The sequence below is a fragment of the Lineus longissimus genome, chromosome 19 (assembly GCF_910592395.1).
Source record: "Lineus longissimus chromosome 19, tnLinLong1.2, whole genome shotgun sequence".
Taxonomy (NCBI): domain Eukaryota; kingdom Metazoa; phylum Nemertea; class Pilidiophora; order Heteronemertea; family Lineidae; genus Lineus; species Lineus longissimus.
Window position 1 is genome coordinate 12,657,681 of NC_088326.1, and position 20,589 is coordinate 12,678,269.

Consider the following 20,589-nt stretch of genomic DNA (forward strand, 5'->3'; position numbering starts at 1 on the left):
GCAGAAGATGATTGGTCGGACAACCCGTTTCATGTAGTTGACCACTTTGCTTGACCGCAGTAATCTCTCTCATCATATCAACGGGAGTACCTGAATGCAAAGTGTTATAAATATTTGATCAAAACCGATGCAATGACCTCCGCAAACGCTAGCGCTGCACTGCCAATGCAACGAGACTTTTAGTCAATGCATGAAGACTAATGAACTACGGATACTGCGTAGGCCAAAATGATCAAAAAGTACGAACCAATGCAAGAAATGAACATTAGACAAAGCGATACACCATGCATGCACACATTCATTCAAATTTATTGCGAGTGCACTACATCATCCATTATACAACCGTTTCCCGTCCGTGCATCATTCGAGAACACTTAATAACGTTTCCAAGGAGAGATTTAGGAGGAATGCCTATAGATTGGAAAAGAACTTTCCCAACTCTTCCTGATGATATCGAGTTTTTACCACAATGCACCTGCGGTTAGGCACAATGCAGAGGTTAAAGTACATACTGTCTGTGTGTATCCCAGTGACCCTTTCACCATTCCTGTGCAGGTAGACACATCGCGCACCCACGACAAGCACTGTGAGGAGGCCCTAAACATACGTGAACAAGCCCTAAGCCTATCAGGGAACTTTCCCCAAGGTATATTGACACGCGGAGGGGCAAAAAATCTACACACTATTTCTCTGATGATTAAATTGGTTGTCTGCACAATCTCTAAACACGAGTATTTTTCACAGTTAAGTCCCGAGATATGGTCATCGCCTTAGATTTGTTTTTGTAAGTAATGTTTCTTGTATCGGTTCGAAACTACCATGTAATACCATTCACATTCCGTAAAAGTGCATTATATTTACGTAAGGAAAAACTCGCTTATTATTAGTAAAAGTGTTTTTCACATCGTTCAGGTCGAAGGTTCCCAGTTGAACTCAGGAATGAGACCAGATCACATTTACCAAAAGATAGTGGTGTTGCACGACACTAGATTATCCTTAGGGTCAGCCTGACCAATACTCGTTCAGGTATGACAACTTAAGCCGGTCAACTATGACACCGGCTGCCTAAGGCTGTGTAACATTACTATATGTGATCACAGTATTGCAGTTAAGTAACAAGAGGTCCGCCAAGAACCATGCTTTGGCCAGATCTATTTGAAAAACCTTTTTAGATGTGTATGATATCATCAGGTCGTGGACTCCTTTCACCGAACAAGGGCGCCTAACCGCAACCAAATGGCTTTCGAACATCGACCTACACCAAACGACTTTTATAGGGGTCGATATAGGCCCTGTAATGAAATTGTGCAGCCCAGTGGACTGCTTTGAGCGCCGACTGAGAGGCAACGAATGACGTACCCATTTCGTTTCATTTACAAGAATCTCTAGCTCTCTGTGTGGTCTGGGACCTGCGACCTTGAGATCATTGCAATGTGCATCGGTCGTGACGGACATCAGCAAACGCATCGAAGCACAAATAAACGAAGGGTTTATTTGCTGCAAAAAACAACACTGTGAAAGTGAGATTACGGGAGCTTCATGCCCGTTTGACATAAGAGGAAGTTTCTGTATGACTTCGTGGTGTGCATTCATGATCCGTATGGGTCACTGTTAGCCTGTTTTGAACTACATGTACTTAGATTCTCTTAAGGGTGGACCTAGGTACCACCAATTCTGACTTGAAATCATAAAGCAATTACACCTCCTTCAAAATGAAATGAATCGCCATTCAAAACCTGGGAGGCTGTTCCCTGGAAAACAAAAACAGACTCCTGCCCTTGAAATTGGCATTCACTTCATTCCTAAAGAGTACTAATGGCTTTAGGATGGTACCTTTGGTCAACGCTAATGATATTTTTACTCAGACCATCAATTCTTAAAATGTGTCCCCTCTAGAAGACTTTGACAGACATTGATTCGGACTTTCAATTCTATTGATGATGCGTCGCTGTGATGATGGATTATTAGACATGAAATTATTACGGAAAAAGAATAGCTATTAGCCATTAGATGATCACTACCTCGATCGCAAAGCGTCAGGTATTTTGTAAATTGCAACATTTGCGGTGTTTGTTCAACACAAATCTCTCGCTGTGCAAACGAAGTTTCGCAATGTAAATGTACAGTGACGTCATAGACATAGACGTCAATTATACTGGCAGAGAGAATATGCTTGAACGTCGTGCCTGTTTGGAGAATGGGCAATTTCCTCATCAGGTTCTACCCCGGGCGTACAGCTGGCTCGGCCACGCAGCCGGTCCAGTATCGCTGCGAGGGATTCTGACCCGTCATCTCATGTATCGCTCAGAAAGATCATGTGGACCACAGGTATGATTGACGCGCACTCAACCAATGCTCGAGTTACTACTAGGAAGTGTCTCAGTATACTCAAGGAAGGTGAAGGTTGAGTCAAAATATACGATGATAACGTCATCTCCATGAATAGATGATAAACCAATAAAACATTCGTGGCTGACGCTGCTCACTCATTATTTCGCTCTCTGGTGAGAAATCATCTCTTAAACTGGCCCAGTAACTTCCTGACTGTCAAGATATTACTGTTTATCAACCACTTGTTTAACGTTATTCTTATCATATATATGAGTAACCCTGCGTATAGACGGTTCCTTTGTGTGCTTGTGGCGTCATTTCCATTGTTTCCAAAGCACTATTCCCTCGTACAACCAATGGCAACGTCTAATAAACCAGACAAAGGTTAATTTTGTGTGTGGTGCGTCACAAGCACACCAGCTCAAACCGGACAGCGAAACTGCTAAAGTAATTCGTCTAAGGATAAACAGCATTAAAGTGATAACTTGGAGTTCAAACGGTGAGTAAGCCGGTGCTGCTCTGTTCGTATCTAAAAGGGCAACACGTTGCATGTTGATTTCTGCAGCATTTGGAAACAATACTAGGGTAGTGTAACCCAGACGCTCAACGTTCATACTCGGAGTTTCCCACACGGACTGTATTTTGTCTCATATCTGAACAGGAGCGAGTATACTACTATACGTTCCCTAATATCCGACGGCAATACATTAAATCGGTTCTGTTCGCAACTGGATGTGAGTAGAAACTATTTAAGAGCACTGGGCCGGATCTTGGGAACGTATTCATGCTCTATTGTCCAAGTTGAGAGCCTAAACAGGGCGACTTATGATCTCAGCAACATGGTGGAGAACAACACCGACGCATTCGTAGGATCTAGTGAGGAGGAGACCTCGAACCAATCGCCTTTATACCAAGTCATGGGTATTTTGAGTATTGTCGTCTGTTGCATCATCGTGCTCACTGGTGTGCTGGGAAATCTACTCGTTATCATTGCTGTGTTTATAAACAAACAGATGGGAAATACGCCAAACATTCTGATCGCAAGTCTTGCGGTGGCGGATTTGTCGTTCATCGTTCTGTGTGTGCCTTTCGCTACCTATGCTGCGCTTCGGGCGAAATGGCCTGTTGGACAAGCGAGTTGCAAGGTTCTAAGTTACGCGACATTTGCGACTTCTTGTATCAGTATATTCACATTGATTCTGATGTCTCTGGACCGTTACCTAGCAATCGTTCACCCCGCATCAAGAAACATTCGAACTAAGCGCAACGCGTACATCGGTATCGCAACGACCTGGGTAGCTGGACTATCAGCAAACATCCCAGTGTATTTCACATTCAGAGTCGAGGAGTATGCGGTTAACGAAGAGCAAAGATCTCGCTGCTCCCCCACTTCGTGGCCAAATGCACTGTTCACAACTTTCTTCGTAACTGGTTACATCATTCCGTTGTCAATCATCATCATTCTGAACGGACTGACAGTGAAACATATGTTGTGTGACGTCAATATTATCGTCAGCCAATCAGAAGAAAGCATGCGATGCCGCCGCCGAGCAAGTAAAATGGTTGTTGTTGTCGTGGCCGTATTTGCTATCTGCTGGCTTCCTAACCATATCCGCCTCATGTACATTTCGTACAGAGCCGATCCGAAAACCACAGAATTCTATATTTTAGCGACTATCTCGCAGATTCTTTGCTATTCTAACAGCTGCGTCAATCCAATCATTTACAGTTTCATGTCGGAAAATTTTAGGAAGGAATTCCGTAAACATCTGTGTTGTGAACACACGGGTGTGTAGAACTACAATACAGTTCCTTGGAGATTCTAATGAAGGGATTACTCTCTTCTGTAGTGTTTTTCAAATTGTTCCGGCCAAAGGTACTCAGTTGAAGTCAGGAATGTGACCAGATCACATTTACCAAAAGTCAGTGGTGTTGCACAACACTAGATCCTTCAGGTAGGCCTAACCAATGCTCTTTCACGGTGTCAACTAAAACTGGTCAACTATGACACCGGCTGCACAGGGCAGCGAAACACTACTATTTGAGTGACAAGTTGTCAGCCAAGGAACTTCGGTTAGATCTGTTAGAAAAACACTATAAATTCTCTTCAGACTAATTAAAAGGAGATAATGAGGATCATCTTGAAGCAAAAAACCTATAACGTGTTCATTTTGCTTGTAATATCGACTCTCTCTCAGCAAAAATCCTCCTGAATGCCAGAAAAACCTTTACAGTTCGACGCAGTAAAAAGACATTTGTTTGCATCGTAGCATCAGAGTGCTGAGTCATAACGCGGCCAAGTCTCTGGAAAATTCTCTGCAAAAGTCTAATCAAAAACCAGTGTTACCGATGTATAGAAAGCAGTTTTCGGCATCATCCAGCACCATCCATTAGGTAGATGCTCTAAAGATACATTAAAAGAATTTAAAAGTAAAATTGTGTCAAAACTCCCACAGACAAACGCCCCCTGATTTCCGGTTTGGGTGTGTTACCTATTTGAAGTTTGTTGCCGCATCGCTTTCTTCAGTTGGTGTCACGTGACACCGGAATTGATCATGTGACGAACAAGGAAACGGAAGATCATTAGATGGGTGTCACGTGACTCGAGCTCGCGACTTCCATATTGGTGATTTTTTGGCGCCAGTGACTTTTAAACATTTCGTTGTGTCAACTGTTACTGATGTACTTTGTTTAAAATCTTGTCCCAAGGCAAACTCAATTAAATACTCCTTATTCAAATCTACTATATGTAAAGAAATGTATACGGATATGAATTGCTATCGGACATTTCTGTGATTCTGAAGAAAAAAACGCCTTCAAGCCTGCAGTGTTAGAATCTCTCTCATGGTTTTCTGATGGATATTTCGAAGCTATGAGATATGCTTGATATCGCTTACATATGATTCTGAGAATAAATTCATCAAATTCCAAACGGATGGAAAGTCACAGAATATTTTGTATCACAACGAGTTACGTGTGGTAGAACTGTTCCGCCTTTTGGTGTCATGAATACCTCAGTAGCTTCACCAATAAATGAATGTTTGTTATAAGCAAATCTACGGACTACTATTCCGTTATAAGGTCGCTGACAGTACGTAGAAACAAAGATGGATCAGATCTACAAGAGCATACACCATTTGAATTGGTATATTGTATCGCCAAAACATGAGGTCACAATGATCAATCCCCTAATGTTTCATTACAACAGCCCGAATAGAAATTCATTACTTTAAATCCAAATTAGTTTAAATTCAGTCACAACATAACGGGCGCTTTGTACATTAGGTTGATTTACCTTTGTTGTTTTAGGCTGATTGAGCATTCTGAAAGCAGTTTCATGTGGTAGATGTTATCAGGTTTTGCCCTGATAATCTTTTTATAAACAGGAGAACAATTGGAATTTAAACCTAGGTGAGAGCGGGCTTTGTCTAAAGACAATAGACCGTGTATTGGGCAAGACCTGAATACTCTTTACAAGGTAAAGAGCAAAATAACGCAAATGTACAAATATGTATTGGGTACATCGACAGGCAGGATCTATTCTTCTGAGGTGATCAGCGACCTATCAAGCAATAACATAGCGGCGTAATTAGCGTGCGTATACCGAGCCCGGCCCAAATGAGCGAGACAAAGTGATAACTTGTTTGCCGAAGCCAGCCATATTTGTTGACCGAGGCCCGGGGCCACACCATCAAATGATAATTTGCTCCGAATGAACATTTTGTTAGGTGTGCTATTTTGCGATGCTCTATAACGTTGATGCATCCCAGCTTTCGACAAGAGTAACTATAATGAAAATGAAGTGGCGATAAAATTGTGTATGTCTAAACATGTCTTGTCAATCATATCAAAACCGACACTTCAACTATAATCTGCCGATAACTTCACATTGATAGACTTTTCTGAATCAATTATGTTGCTAGTCCGTCAAATCATTTCTAATAAATCCATGATAATTCCTTTTAATCAATTTTCCGCTCTTTAATTAAGTCTGAATCGAATACACAAAAATATGTCGACATAATTGGCATCGTCCGTTGTCTGTTGTGATCCATTCTGAAATGAGATGTTATCTTTTCTTGGTTGATAGCAAAGCTATTTGGTAAACAACTGTTTCTCAGAAGAGATTTCTCACCAGCAATTGGATGATGACCATCCGAGAGATTATTCAATGCCCAATTCTGTCATCAACCCAGCATCAAGGCGAATCGCTTTTTGACACGTTTTCTGTTAGACGCTTCCCGATAGGCTCTTAGGTCTCACAGTGATCAGACCTTTTTTTTCTTCTGCCTGGTTTGGCCTGAACAGAAGCAGAGTGGAAACCATGACCAAATCCAAGCCTCACGAACGTGATTAGGGCGAAGGCGACATTTACGATAGCGGCATCCTAACTTTGCCGTCCAAAACAATTTGAATATTTCCCCACACTCTGTGTCTTTGCGGTAATCAGATTTACGACCATTTCGTGTTGAGGAAAGACTGTCCACCGATTGACAATGACAGCGTGCAATCCACTCCGGGGTGGCGTCCGTCGCTTGTAATTAGACGCAAGGTCAGGTTAAAAGTGGCAACGATTCCGTTTAGATGTGGACAAATTAATAGGAGGGCAACATGCACAACTTGTCTTTAAGTTAGTGGGTGAAGGATCTCGGGCGTCAGGGAGGGAGTGCCTCACCGAGAGTAGTGTCCGTCACTTGTAATTAGAGTAAAGGTCAGGTGAAAACTTAGGGGCAATGATTCGGTTTAGGTGTGGACAAATAGGAAGACAACACGCACTACATGTTTTAAAGTTAAGAGGATAGGATCTCGGGAGGAGGGGGTGCCAACCGGGAGTTGTGTCCGTCGGTGGTAATTAGATTGAAGGTCAGGTAATAATGCACTCCCTCCCCCTTAAAGAAATCAGAAGCCGCCACTAGAACCTGAATGCCATTATAGCAACAACTTTCTTCGGATGAGGCATTTTTGGATGTTATGAAAGTATTGGACAACCAACCAACCCTAATTTTTGTGAGGGTCATAAAAAGAAGCCAAAAAGCCTCACGCAACACTTATTTCCTCCACTTTTATACACCTTTCCAGAAATGGGGAGCTGAGTGTCCGAAATAGTGATGTCATAAGGGGAAACTAGGCCTTATGGTGGAGGGACAAAGGAGATAGTCATGGTTGACCAACACACTTGAATGCCTTTAATGACGGAAAGGGGGAAAAAGTTAGTTCCAATGCAAGCCACCAATTTCGGGAAGCATGTATACCATGTCTACAATCCAGACATGGACATTTCCCCGGGGTAGAGAACTGACAGGCCCAATAGTCCGCAACACATCCGCATTATTACGTTTAATCTGAACTATGTTCGAGAGGTTTATCAAAAATAATTATGGACAGAAGTAGAAACGTAAGCCCCAATTAATTTTTAGCGCAGGTTTAACGCAGCCTTGTCAGTGGTAATATAAACATCTTAGATGCCGTTTCGTGACAATATGGTATTTGCCACCAGATCGATTATGAAAAAATCTCAGAACTGGTTGGAGATATAGATTTGGTAATCGTTCAAGTGGGGAGGGCATGGAGACAGCATCAGTTGAGAGACAAACCGGTGAGAAAACATATTGGTTTTCTACTTTCATCATCATCATATCACTACCGGCGTCGTAGCCCTGTTTTTTTGCTGGAGGTGTATGGAGTCAACTACAGGCTTCTGTCCACCAATGTGAGATTTTTAACTTGCCCTGGCAGAGACACTCAGGTACAAGAGACCACGGGTTTTCGTCTCATCCGACAGACTCTCCAACTTTTGTTCGTTGTGCGTCGTGACGTGTTGTGAAAAGCCATAGATTTTACTTCCTCGAGGGCTACATACATGTACGACGTTTCATCCAGAAATACAATCCTCGTTTCTCCCTAGGATCGAACCCGGGCCCTGCTGCCGGATAGCCAGCAGTGTTTACCACTGGGTCTTCGGTTCTCTCTGGGAGAAAAAGCGTTCAAAGCGTTCGGACTGATAACCTGATGAAGGTCAAGGTCGGCTGGGACCCGAGGGTAGAGTAGGAGTGGTAGGTGGGATTACGTAATGCTTTAAATCAACATGTCATCGATGACTTACTGTCCCCTAATTGTCAAGTCAAGGTCTCTTTGAAAAGTATTCACTTTAAACCAACACGGTGGTCGTCGTTAACATAATCAAATTACGAAACCGTACCTTGGTGAATGAACTGAAACATAACACAAGAGTTGAGTTATATAAATAAATAATGCCATATGTCTCGTATTCTTTGTGTTACTCAATGCTTCCAACAGGGCATGACCAAGTATTAAAATTGTCCACGCCAAGCCAATTGGTGCAATGAATGTACACGCTGCTGTGCATGATGTAACAGATTTCTGGTCACAGTGAGGTCGGACTGAAATATAATCTGTTTAAGTTAACTTTAACTCAACTTGCGTACATGCTGTCGTGCATGGTGTACACTATTTCTAGCCAAAGTTGTATTGGAAGTTAACTGTGCAGTCTTCACAGGAAGCGTGCTGAAACCAGCACATCACGAAATCTTAATTGCGGAGGGCAGTGGCCACCATCTCCACTGTCTTCACGCACAGTTGGGCGGCGGTGTGATGGCAATTGCGCTAGGTCAGGTCAGGTCGTGAGGGATAGATACTGTCATGACCACCGCTGGGAACAGGGCTTGTATCCATGAAGGGAAGGTGGCACTGACTGGCTGTATGAAGAGGCATGGACGCGTGATGCCAACTGCCGTGTAGTCAATGCGGTGGCTCTGGTTTCCGAGCCATTTCATTCCAGGCTCGGCAGGGCTGGAGCTTAGGGTAGTTAGCAGGTACTTGTGAAATCGCTCAATAGGGAAAATTTAATTGATATGCCGTAGGGCAAAGTCAAAGTAAAATGCTTTTATCATGATCAAATAAGGTGAAAACTCCTATTACAAGATCATGTTCCGACAAAAACAGTTGCACGGTAACCGGATACACTGACTTTAATCACCAGAATATCCAATGCCACGAGCAGTTACTTTAGTTATCATTTCACTCCTATAGGTGGCCGAACCTGTTCCAATCTGTCCTTCCACCTAGGATGCAACTCATGAACTAAAATCATCCCTACATCTAAGAGCAGTTGAAATTATGTGTGTACGTTATTTTCTCTGGAACGTATTAATATGAACTAGGCCTACATGTATACGTTAAATAAAAAAGTGTAGTGGCGACACTCTGATAGTACCAGTTCATTTCTAATCAAGTCATCATCAAATATGTTAAGGACTTATATCGCTTTAACTTTTTCCCACCGCTGGGCTGATTGCGTGGCAGTTAGTCAGGAAACGTTGATAAATCCACTCTCTATATCTAATTAATGGCGTATTGCTAGTCGGTGTGTCCCATTGTACCAATTATGGGAGACCAGTGTTTGCCATGCAAATCGTGTACTCATTCATAAAGCAGCGTAATGTTACTTACATTACGACAAAATTATAGTGATTCGGCCGTTTTAAGCGGATTCAATCTACGAAAATAGTCCCCTTGGGCGCAATAATTGCAACCTGGCTGTCGTCCTTGAGTCTATATGATGGCCAGGGCAATACCTGTATTTTACAGGCTTGGTTACCTCTGTGTGTTTAGTAGGCTGAACACGCTCTGCTATCAAACATTGAAAATGTACACAACGAAATGTACCCTGTCTAGCGTGTGTGTTACTGATGCATGGTTGATTTTGCATTTGCAAAATTTTACCTTTAATTACCAATTATACTAGTCACAGCGATGAGGTGTTTGCTTGAAAATACGTTTTTAGTTTAAATTGGAACATAAAAATGGATATTATTGGCAATAGTTGCCTAGCCCGGGACGTCCAACTAGACTCAGCGTCGCGTCCTTTCCTCAGAGTGAGTTCAGGGCTGTGGCATAAACGCAGCAAGAAGAAGGAATATTACATACTAATTATAATAGCCACAAACTGAAAAGGCGCAAATGCAATTTTAGATAATGACGTCACTGATACCATGACAAAGTCACCGACGCGTGCAGGCGACACCATTTAACAACTCTAATTTCAGTCTAACATTGTAAACAGTCATGTAAATGATTTATACTAGCAAGTAAACTTAATATCACCCTTTCTATGAGATAATTTCATAACCTTACCCGTCGTGTATTATTTATTAACATTTAGATGAAGGTCATGCAACACTCAAAGGGTGATGACTGGCGTTCCTTCGTTAATATTTAGATGCATTTAATGCACCCGCGTGTATATACAGTGTAGTTGACACCTCGAGGACGAGGTGACGGTCGAATTTAGTCTTTATCGTTATCTCTGGCGCAGTGGAAACCACCGCACTGTCACCTCTGAGGTCCCGGGTTCGACCCCCGGTACACTAATGTGACAGAGAGGGCGACTCTCTTCGACATCGTAGGTTTCCTGCGGGGTCTCCAGTTTCCTCCTACTTAGATTACAATCGCCAAATATTGTTTATAGAGCTGATAATCTCCTCGGTTACGCTCAGCTCTAAACTCAATTTCTTTCGTTATCCTCTCCGATGTTTTTTTAACCTATCCTGAATCTCAACCAGAACAGGATTTCAATTTTGTTGTGTTTAAATAGCACGCTGGACATGACAGGGGTTGTAAATTCAGTGCTAAAGACAATTTTTAAGATATGATCTCCTCAAAGTTCTCCTGGCGAACAAAAGTTAGAAGCTAAAGCCGGCAATCTAAAGTCGCTACATTTACGCCTGCAGCAAGCTTGCGGCAGATTTGCACCGAGTAAAGCTATAGTCTCACGAGCTATATTTGCCGTTATCCTACTCACAGTTGCTGCAAAAAACCATCCTGCATTACCTGCAGTTTTAAGAGTATAGAAGATGAATTTTTAATTGTGTTTCGTTTTGGTTGCAGTGGTTTTAATTAGTGTCGATATAAGAAGACATTTGATACATGTAGGTACAATAGTTAAGTAGTCAATAAGCTGTCAGAACCACATTTCAATGTGGTTGGAGGTATTTGAATCTTTCTCAGAGTGCATATAGGTCATAGGTCAAATGAGATGATAGATTTGAAAAAATTGCATGGATACTTTATTGATTTTAAAGTCTGTAAACAGATTCAGTTAGTCTTGTGTTTTGAAATATCAAAGGAGCTCATCTTCAACGCATTTTATCCTCGGGCGTTCCATCAATGTTTATTTCAAACATGCTGTCTCCGATGTGAGCGTGTTGCATCTTATCACCGACACTGGTATTCATCACTGTTGTACGTACAGTAACTCAAGTTTCGCTTCATCTTTTGGGTATTTGATTAAAAAAGAATATTTCCTGAAGCGACCAGAAAACAAGCTATTTCTGTCACTGCGAACTGCAATCATGAGTGATCATGGACTCAATGTGAGACCGATTTGAAGTGTGGGTATACCGTGTGTAAGAGGCTTGCCGACCACAATGGTCTTATTGAGATCCGATTTAAAACGTGGTTTCTTATAATAGTCATAGATTCCACCTCGGGCACAGGCATCAATGTTCCGATGGTGAACACTTTACCTTTATACAGTGGAACCCCGGTAACACGACCACTCATTGGTCCGAGGTTGAATGGTCGCGTTACCGGGCTGGTCGCGCGTTCGTGAACTTGAAAATCCGGGGACAAAATGATTGATTAGGTTTTAACGCCAAAATTGTTGAAATTTTCCATAAGTTCAAAATTCTGAAAAAATGTTTCAAAGCCAATTTTTTTTTGTTACCGGGGCTTGTACTGGTAATTAGAGAGGAAACCATTGGGGACCGGCGATGCTTGGTCGTCAATTGTTCCGTTGTACTTCTTTGTTCGAAGCTCTTCTCAATGCTTACAAAAAGTGCCTTTTTTAACGATTATTGACGACAACTGTCGCGATTTCTATCATATGATTCAGTTACACGCAATCCTAACTCTTGTTAAAAAGATCCTTACATCACTAAAGGCGTTAAAGAAGAGAGAAAGTCCATTATTTAGCCATTAAGGTGTCAGGGGACTTGTCCAATACCTGCGCAGAATGGAAAATCTGAAGCAAAATTGAGTTGAATTGGCCGGGGGAAAAAACATAACAAATAATCTTCATTCCAATGAGAATGCTAGCTTCTTTTTCCCCGGCGAAGTCCCTTGGCGCAGTGATGCAGTGAATGATGAGCAAGGAAATGGTTACCGAGAGCTGAGATTGGAGAGTTAATAATGCCAACTGTTCTGTATTCCTGAATTACTTTCAGTTCGGTAATGCAATCAACATTTACTTTATATTATATTCCTTTTTTACTCTGCTATTGAGACGCTAGGTCTTCTTCTTCTTCTTCTTCAGCGTTCAACCTGCCTAAGTAAAACTATAACCACAGTCCTGTGGCGGAGATGAGACGCTAGGTCTGACTTGGGAGGAATGCGTAGACCCTCCTGGCACAGTGACGCAGTGGATGGTACGCAAGGAAATGGTTACCAAGGGTGAAGTTTGGAGCATGTTGTTCTGCCCATATATAATAGTAAAACAATCAACCATCTCCTATATTCCTGTTTCGACTCTGCTATGGGTTCGACTTGGGAGAAATTGTGACAAGGATAAGCCCGGAGAGTGGACAGCACCAGTTCTTCACTTCCCTGTATTTTCTGTTCAATAAACGCAATCAACATCTTACATTCAATCTTACAACATTATGTTACATTCCTTTTTCGACTCTGCCACGAAGACTACCTCGACCTCAAGAGGAATCCTGCAACCAAAAATCCCGCGCCAGCAGTCGTGCAGAGTATGATCACAAGTTAATAAAGTACAATTCCTAGAACGAAGCTTGGAGAATAAAATACATCTAGCTTTTCTACCAACTCTTTTTGTTCAGTAATGCAATCAACATGATCTGTCGTTTCTTTTCTGACTCTGCTAAGACGCTTGGATTTCACTGGTCTGGGAGAAATGCGTAATCCTATCCGGCGCGGTCATGCAATGGTGGAACTTCACAACCGGAATGCAATGGCGAAGCTTTTTGTAGCTAATGGCCTCACCTCTGGCATTCTTCTCAGCCTGACTCATTCCGTTTATTAGCCCATGTCAGGTTAGGCCTATCAACCGCCATGAAAGCTGTTTCTCGAGAGTAGGTGTTATCAATATTTGCCCTGGTGACCTATTTAGAAGTCAAAAGAACAATGGGAATTTAGGCCTAGGTGCGAGCGGGCTTTGTTAAAGGACAATAGACCGCGTATTGGGCTAGGCCTAAATTCCTTAAACTGCTAGTTAAGGGGCAAAATGACATAATGCCTCTTCATGCTTATTTATACAGGCAATACTTCTTAAAATAGCTTTTTCGACCGGACTCTTCCGTGTTGACCTGTATCCTTAACCTCAAAGCTCATATCATTTGCGGGTGTTTTAGGCAGGCAGCGCATACATGAACGACGAAGTAGGAAGTTCAGTGTTTGGATGCCAGTGGTGTCATCAAGCCCTGCTCGAAGTCATTTCGGCGACACTCATAAATCGGCTTTCATACTTTAGTAGCACGAGAAATTAATCTGGAAAACCACTCCATGACACAGTTTCACACTTCGTCGTTCGTTGCTCTTCGGAAGAGTTACAAACCTGCCTATTTTCACGGTTTTCGCGAACACCCCTAAGAAACTCGCGAAAAATACCTTTTGAATACAAAACCGAAAAAGAAATTTCCTTATGCGCCAAAATAGACTGAGAAATTTCGCAAATCTCATAAATAGAGAGACGCGAACATTTGGTAATGTATTAAGTAGTTTACAGTAGCAGGTAACTCCCCTATCGGAATTGTTTATCTGAATATAAATTGGACTTCCCTTGATATTTTATTGCAGCTAATGCAATCTGCATATTTCATTTCCCCCCTCCGACCTTGCGTAAAGACGTTTGGCCTTAGCCTCTGGAGAACTTCATAATCCCCGCAAGTAATTACACGTCATCACTAACTCGCGCTTTATAAGCTTTTTGTGACATGATATATCGCTTGTCAGGAGTCTTCCGAGGATGTCTCAGTGTGCTGCGAATGTGGTAATTAGCTAATGAGGTTGATACCGCGGTATTATTTCCATTTTGAGCAATATTATTCCCGTATTATTCACTTGTATTATGGAGTACATGTATCTGTAAGCATGTTAATACATGTATGTATCGGTTCCGTGGTCGGTAAGATTTCTGGACCCCTGTTTGGTGTGACTAGGCAGGTTATGATAAACGTTCGAACGACGTGTAAAAAGGTCTGTAGTGTAATCAAGTCCTTCTCTAAAACTTCGCGATTAACCAAATCACATATCTCTGTAAACAATATGTTTATTATGTATCTGATTTGGATTTTGCGGAAATTAATGACAACATGTTGTCTGTCATTGATAGTATCATACTTCCTTTGTTCGTTCCTGCGTTGTTGATAGATATAATATAAAAATAAACTCAACTTGGTGAGATATTTCCAAATCTAGGCGACCTTCCATTACGTTTGCTTTTCCTTGCCGGTTTTATCGAACCTTCCGAAAGCTATTTCGCCGAGGTCGATGTCATCAAGATTTGCCCTGACAACCCTTTGATAAGACAGTAGAACAATGGGAATTTAGGCCTAGGTGCGAGCGGGCTTTGTTTGAAGACAACAAAAGTGGATTTGCCCTGATAACCATTTGATAAGACAGTAGAACAATGGGAATTTAGGCCTAGGTGCGAGCGGGCTTTGTTTGAAGACAACAAAAGTGGATTTGCCCTGATAACCCTTTGATAAGACAGTAGAACAATGGGAATTTAGGCCTAGGTGCGAGCGGGCTTTGTTTGAAGACAACAAAAGTGGATTTGCCCTGATAACCCTTTGATAAGACAGTAGAACAATGGGAATTTAGGCCTAGGTGCGAGCGGGCTTTGTTTAAAGACAATAGACCGAAATATCAATATCAATGCTAATTAACCATTTATTGTTCAAAATATCGCGAAATGATAACTAGGACATGTTCTCAAAATATCAACATTTTTTCAAAATGTTCTTGATGACATGGAGACAATGTCAGTCTGAGAACTGAACCAAGATTTGGGGTGAAAACATCAAAGTCTAGTTGATTGAGAGGGAATATCGTTTTCGTTATATTTTGAAGAATTACTGCCAAACCAGCATTGATATAAAAATGTCGCTTTAACATCTATCAGATTCTGTATCTGTCATCAATATCCCGCATTTTCGATGGTGATTGATCTGACCGAATCTACTGATGATTTTGAATGTGGTTTTAGATATCAAAGTTATAGAATATTTGAAAGATTATACCATAATTTAAACTGTGGCTTGACTGAGTCATTGTACAGTTTATTAAAAGTCAAAGTACACAAGGGTCGATTATATCAAAGTAATCGATTGTTTGTTCTGATTTTGCCTCCAATTATTGTAAATAAATAGTCACTGCCTTTATTCCTCTTGTGGTAGATGTTGTTAAAAATATCTGAAATTGAAACAATGTTTAACAAAACATTCAGTTAGACAATTTTCTCTATATTGACTTCTTTAACAATGTATGATTAAGTTGATGCTCGAGGGTGTTTTAGAAATGCGGACTATTTCATAAAAAATTGACGATGGAAAATACGAGGCAATGCCAGGAATCAATAAAGCATAAGAATTCGAACTTCAGAAATCCCAAAAGCTCGTCTTTTTTCAAAAGTGCGGTGCATATTTTCTTGAACTCAGATATTTTTTTATCAATTCACTGTCAAGATATCACAAAGATGAAAAAATGTGATGCCTTAATTCAACTCTGAACTCCTAAGATGAAAGAAGAACGGGTATTTCGTCAAAGTACAAAATCCTCTATTCAATTTGCCTTGCTAGGGCGCGATATTGTTTACCTGCATGTCTTAATGGGTTTTTGAAATTTCATCAAAGTGCAATTTCTATATTAAAACCACTAACATTAATTGATTATTTAAAATATCTGAGATTGTGAAGTTTGCAGTGCGACAAAAAATCATGCAACGACCAGCCAATACATTTTCAATATGACATGACGGTATTTTGGCCCTTACCCCGCAGGTAAAAGAATTCAGGCCTAGCCAAATACGCGGTCTATTGTCTTTAAACTGTAATGTATCTCTTTAACGTTGACAGATCAATAGACGACTAGCCTTATCTCAATTTCAGGGGTGTGAACCAGTTCTTTGTTTTTCAGAGGACTGACTCGCCCCCACTCTTGAAACTTGCATTTACTTCATTTGAAAGAATCCTTATCATATTAGTTGCTTTTACACGAGGACGGTTTTAGCCCTCCTCACCTCGAGCCACTTGAAGCCGGATCACCTGTAACTGGCTTTGCGCTGTCTACACGGAGACGGATCAAATCGCCGGCCCCAGGTCAGTTCAGGCCACTTAAACCACTAACCCGTCGCATGGTGGCGCATGTGACTCTTTATTCGGTGGAAAGGCCTATTGTGGGCTTTAGGATTTCAAGTTTCTAGCCAAAATGGCGGTGCCTGTGGTCGACCTGTAAGGTGAGCTGAACTTATTGGGGCAAAATGTCGGGCATTGGATAATGCATTATATTGAGTCCCTAACAATACGTGAAAACATTTTCAATCTTTCTTATAACATCTTTCCAATATATTCCTTTTATCTGTCATGTACGCCCTATCAGCGATCGAGTAAACGTTCATAATCTTCAAATAGTGCCCATCTTCTTTAACGCTCTTGTAGGGTTGTGTCCCTTGTATTTTTGCCTTTTCTGACGACTGATATTACACCTCGCCATCGGGCATCGGAAAGTGGTATTAAAGGCCTACCGTTTTCATGTTCATCTGAGGAAAATTGGTAGTGGTTTGTTCGCCTGTTGTTTTGAAAATCCTGCCTGTCAGATCCGTAACTGCGCCTGTAATTACCAAACGAGTTTGGCAAATTTCCGACCAATAAAATGTCTATACTGACATTAGAAGCTACCCATGTTCAATATTCATTTAATATACTTAGTAACTTTTTCTCATTTTCTCTCATCCACATAAATGTAACTATTTGTCGTTTCAATACCCGATACCAGTTTAGCTATTCCAAGCTATTACCGAGCAAACTTTTGGAAATCATCAAACATGTAATTATTACAACCTTCCTTTAAAACCCTGAAACCTGGGGTTATATCTTATAATACCCCACAACCGATAAACATAAGGTATCGCTTGTCCATCAGAGCCCTAAAGCAAAATCAATGTTCCATTTGCTGACTAAAACTCCCTGTACTATCGATATTAGCTCAATAAGTCTAGGTCTCATGTCAAAGAAAATGAAAGTCAAGTATAGGTAGGCTTAAATGATTTGATGATAGCCTGGCTTTGTTTAATCTCGTCTATCTTCTTTTGTGTCATCCTTTTCTGATGAGTCATCTTATCTATTGTCTCAATCAATGGTATTATGAAAGATGAAAGGAGAAATTAGAGGTACAGTCATATAGAATAAACATAAGGTCTCACATGACTTTTTTTTTCTCTTTTTTGTTTATGGTAAGACCAGAGACTTTCAAACAAAAGACTCTGGTAAGACTGTAATTGGTCAAATCATCACAAAACGTCGCCATAGTCTCAATTTAAATATATCGTTCAGTTACAATCGCTAGCGTTTGCTTTATATGTCCATGTGTAGATATCGCCTCCCGTATTTCACATTAACACCTAATAATGTTATCATTAAAATCATCAGGGACCCAATCGCCACAATTAGACGCATATTAGTGAATTCAATACCGCGTTGTGGACTATTTACGAGAAGCGTGCGCTGGTGCTAATGGCCGTTTCCAACTATATATTTGTTATGTCGGTGTTAACAAACACTTTGGCGTGTGAACTACCTGACATAATCTACTCAGGAACGGTGCTCTTCCGTTCGACAATGTGGGATGCAAAGTCCAGACACTCACTAAAGTGAAATGCTTAATAAGCAGACCGTGGTACATAGTGGATCCTGTCTGATTAGATTGGCGCAGTGAAAAAACCGATGTACGGAGGTCATGAGTTCGACTCCCACTCGGTCACGTCTTATGTGATAGAGAGAGCGACTCTCTCTGAGTGCGAGTATCTTTCCTCCGGTTCTCCGGTTTCCTCCTAAGTTACATTACAATGATTTTCTAATGAGGTGCAGGGATTCGCGGTGGGAGGCTTCGGAGAATCCCGACACACCAATCCTACTGTTCGACCGCCTGATAACGATGCCGATCAAGTGTTCGCGCAGGCGTTTCGGAGAATAGCGAAAACTCCGTAATGTACTGTAATGTTTCCGGCTGAAGGATCACGCAAAACATTACATAATAAATCACGTTACAGCCAAACGATACATTTACAGCGTCATCTTCATTATTATTAAATGTTGCCACCATCTGGGAATGGGGCTAGTGTTTGCGCGCAATTACTGTATTTGTACTGAGTAACTCATTCGTTCATTCGTCACCTTCCTTCCGGACACCAACCATACAACTGAAACCTGCCAACTTTTTTCAGGCGTTCTGCTCCTTTGCTGTGGAATTGTCTCGCCACAACTGTTCAAATATCTATTCACGAATTCATTCGCGTTCTTAAACTGGATATTTCTTTCAAACCCTCATCCGACTACTAAAGCATTCTTGTGTTCAAGTCGCTTTCGCGTTGCAGTGCAGATGTTCCGGATTTAATCGGAAAAGGGCCCTGTGACGGATCACTCTCATGTTAAAATATCGATTAACAGATTACACTACAAATAAAATGAAATTACCAATTATTTGGGAAAGAAATCTTCCGAGACAACTGATCTTGTTCACCTTTGAGAGCACCAATACATCGTCGGCTGAAATAAATAAACTATCGTTCACGAAATTCACGCTGCTAAGGGTTACTGAGTTATGCTTTTTTGTGCTATAAAACTACTTGGATTTCTTTTGATATAGTTTTACAACTTGGATTTCTTTAAATATATTTTTCCTTCATCCAATTGTGGATACACACAAAAAAAATCACATTTGTTTGGTGATTTCTCTTTTTGTTTTTTCGCCACACTGTACGTCACACAAAATGAAGTTTGGTCCCGAAATGAGATACGAATACCTTCCATGGGCCAGTTCACGGAAAGCACAATCAAAGATTTATTTGAGATGCTAAAGATCAGGTGAGGCAAACCCGCACTTCGTCGTTTGTAATTACATATGCCGAAGAAAACATCACTACAGTTAGTGTGGTCAATAACGCTGGCGTTACTATAATTTGGCGTTTTCTTCATCAGTCAGGTCCATCAGGCATTGCCAATTTAAGTAAACACACCAGTGACAAAGCTTGTTTCGGACTACCGGGCCGTGAAGACTCATTAGTGTACGGAAACGACGAAAAGCACTTTGAAAAACAATAAAATGAGAACGAAGATTGAGAAAACATCAAACACTTGTTACTTATGTGCAAAACTGTTCAAGAACATACATCTACATCATGATGACTTACCAAAATAAGTCCTTTTTTTAATTCCGTGACACGCAGTATCACTCCTGTAATTCCTAGACTAGTTCCCGTTCGTTGCGTTAAGTCCGATGCGTAAGTGAAGCAAACTAAGAGAAGCTATCGTGGTTCCGTTCAGTTTAAATATGCCTGAAGGTCCGTGATTCCCGCAGTACCCTCAAAGTCCCCTCAAGCCTCGTTTCAAAATCAAAGTTACCTTGTTGCACGCCGACGATTGACTGACGCGTAGTAATGCTGCCCCCGCAAAATATGCTGCGAGCCGGATGGGTTCGCCGTCTTGTCTGGCTACCTTAATTTCGAACGATGCCAACGGTAATTACAACAGAATGATGAGGTAGGCTATGAATATTTACTGTCGGTTTCAGACAGTATCATCCGCGATCGGAGTATGTCAGACTTGATGTGCAAAAACACAAATTATTGATAAACAGTTTTGAGATTCTTATCGGAGAAAGTGACACCTGGATAAGAGGTCGAGTATCATCTGTTATGCCTTGGTACGAGGTTCAGCCGCGTGGGAACTGTTCAACTGAATAAGGATAGGTTTCGGTCGGAATTATTTCTCGACAAATATGCATTTTCTAACCAGTGCTTGTTTGTAATACCAAGTCATCGTGAAGCTTAATCAGGTTTGAAGAGGCGACCACTCTCCGTACGCAAGGTTACGATTTGGCGGACATGGCGAAAATTCCCCACCATTTCTGATGGCAAGATTGCTTTAAGACAACGCCTGTTGTGCTCATTTTATTTTCTCGTGGATAAGGTCAACAGAAATAAACATCGGAGTACAGTTG

At 41.3% G+C, this 20,589-nt stretch overlaps 2 protein-coding genes across 2 annotated transcripts in view; one reads left to right on the forward strand and one right to left on the reverse strand.

Moving 5' to 3' along the window:
- Positions 1-20,234, reverse strand: part of LOC135503129 (uncharacterized) — a 45,242-nt gene extending 25,008 nt beyond the window's left edge. Inside the window, exon 1 of the mRNA XM_064796502.1 lies at positions 19,781-20,234. The gene's annotated coding sequence lies outside the window, so the exon portion shown is untranslated. The remainder of the gene's footprint in view (positions 1-19,780) is intronic.
- LOC135503041 (allatostatin-A receptor-like) lies at positions 2,773-5,784 on the forward strand. Its single transcript, XM_064796319.1, has one exon. It carries the CDS (start codon positions 3,171-3,173, stop codon positions 4,125-4,127), a length of 957 nt encoding a protein of 318 aa, XP_064652389.1. The 5' UTR covers positions 2,773-3,170; the 3' UTR covers positions 4,128-5,784.
- Positions 20,235-20,589: the final 355 nt, after the last annotated feature.

Excerpts from the sequence above, each read along its gene's own strand:
- LOC135503041 (XM_064796319.1), top strand. The coding sequence starts at position 3,171 with ATGGTGGAGAACAACACCGACGCATTCGTAGGATCTAGTGAGGAGGAG.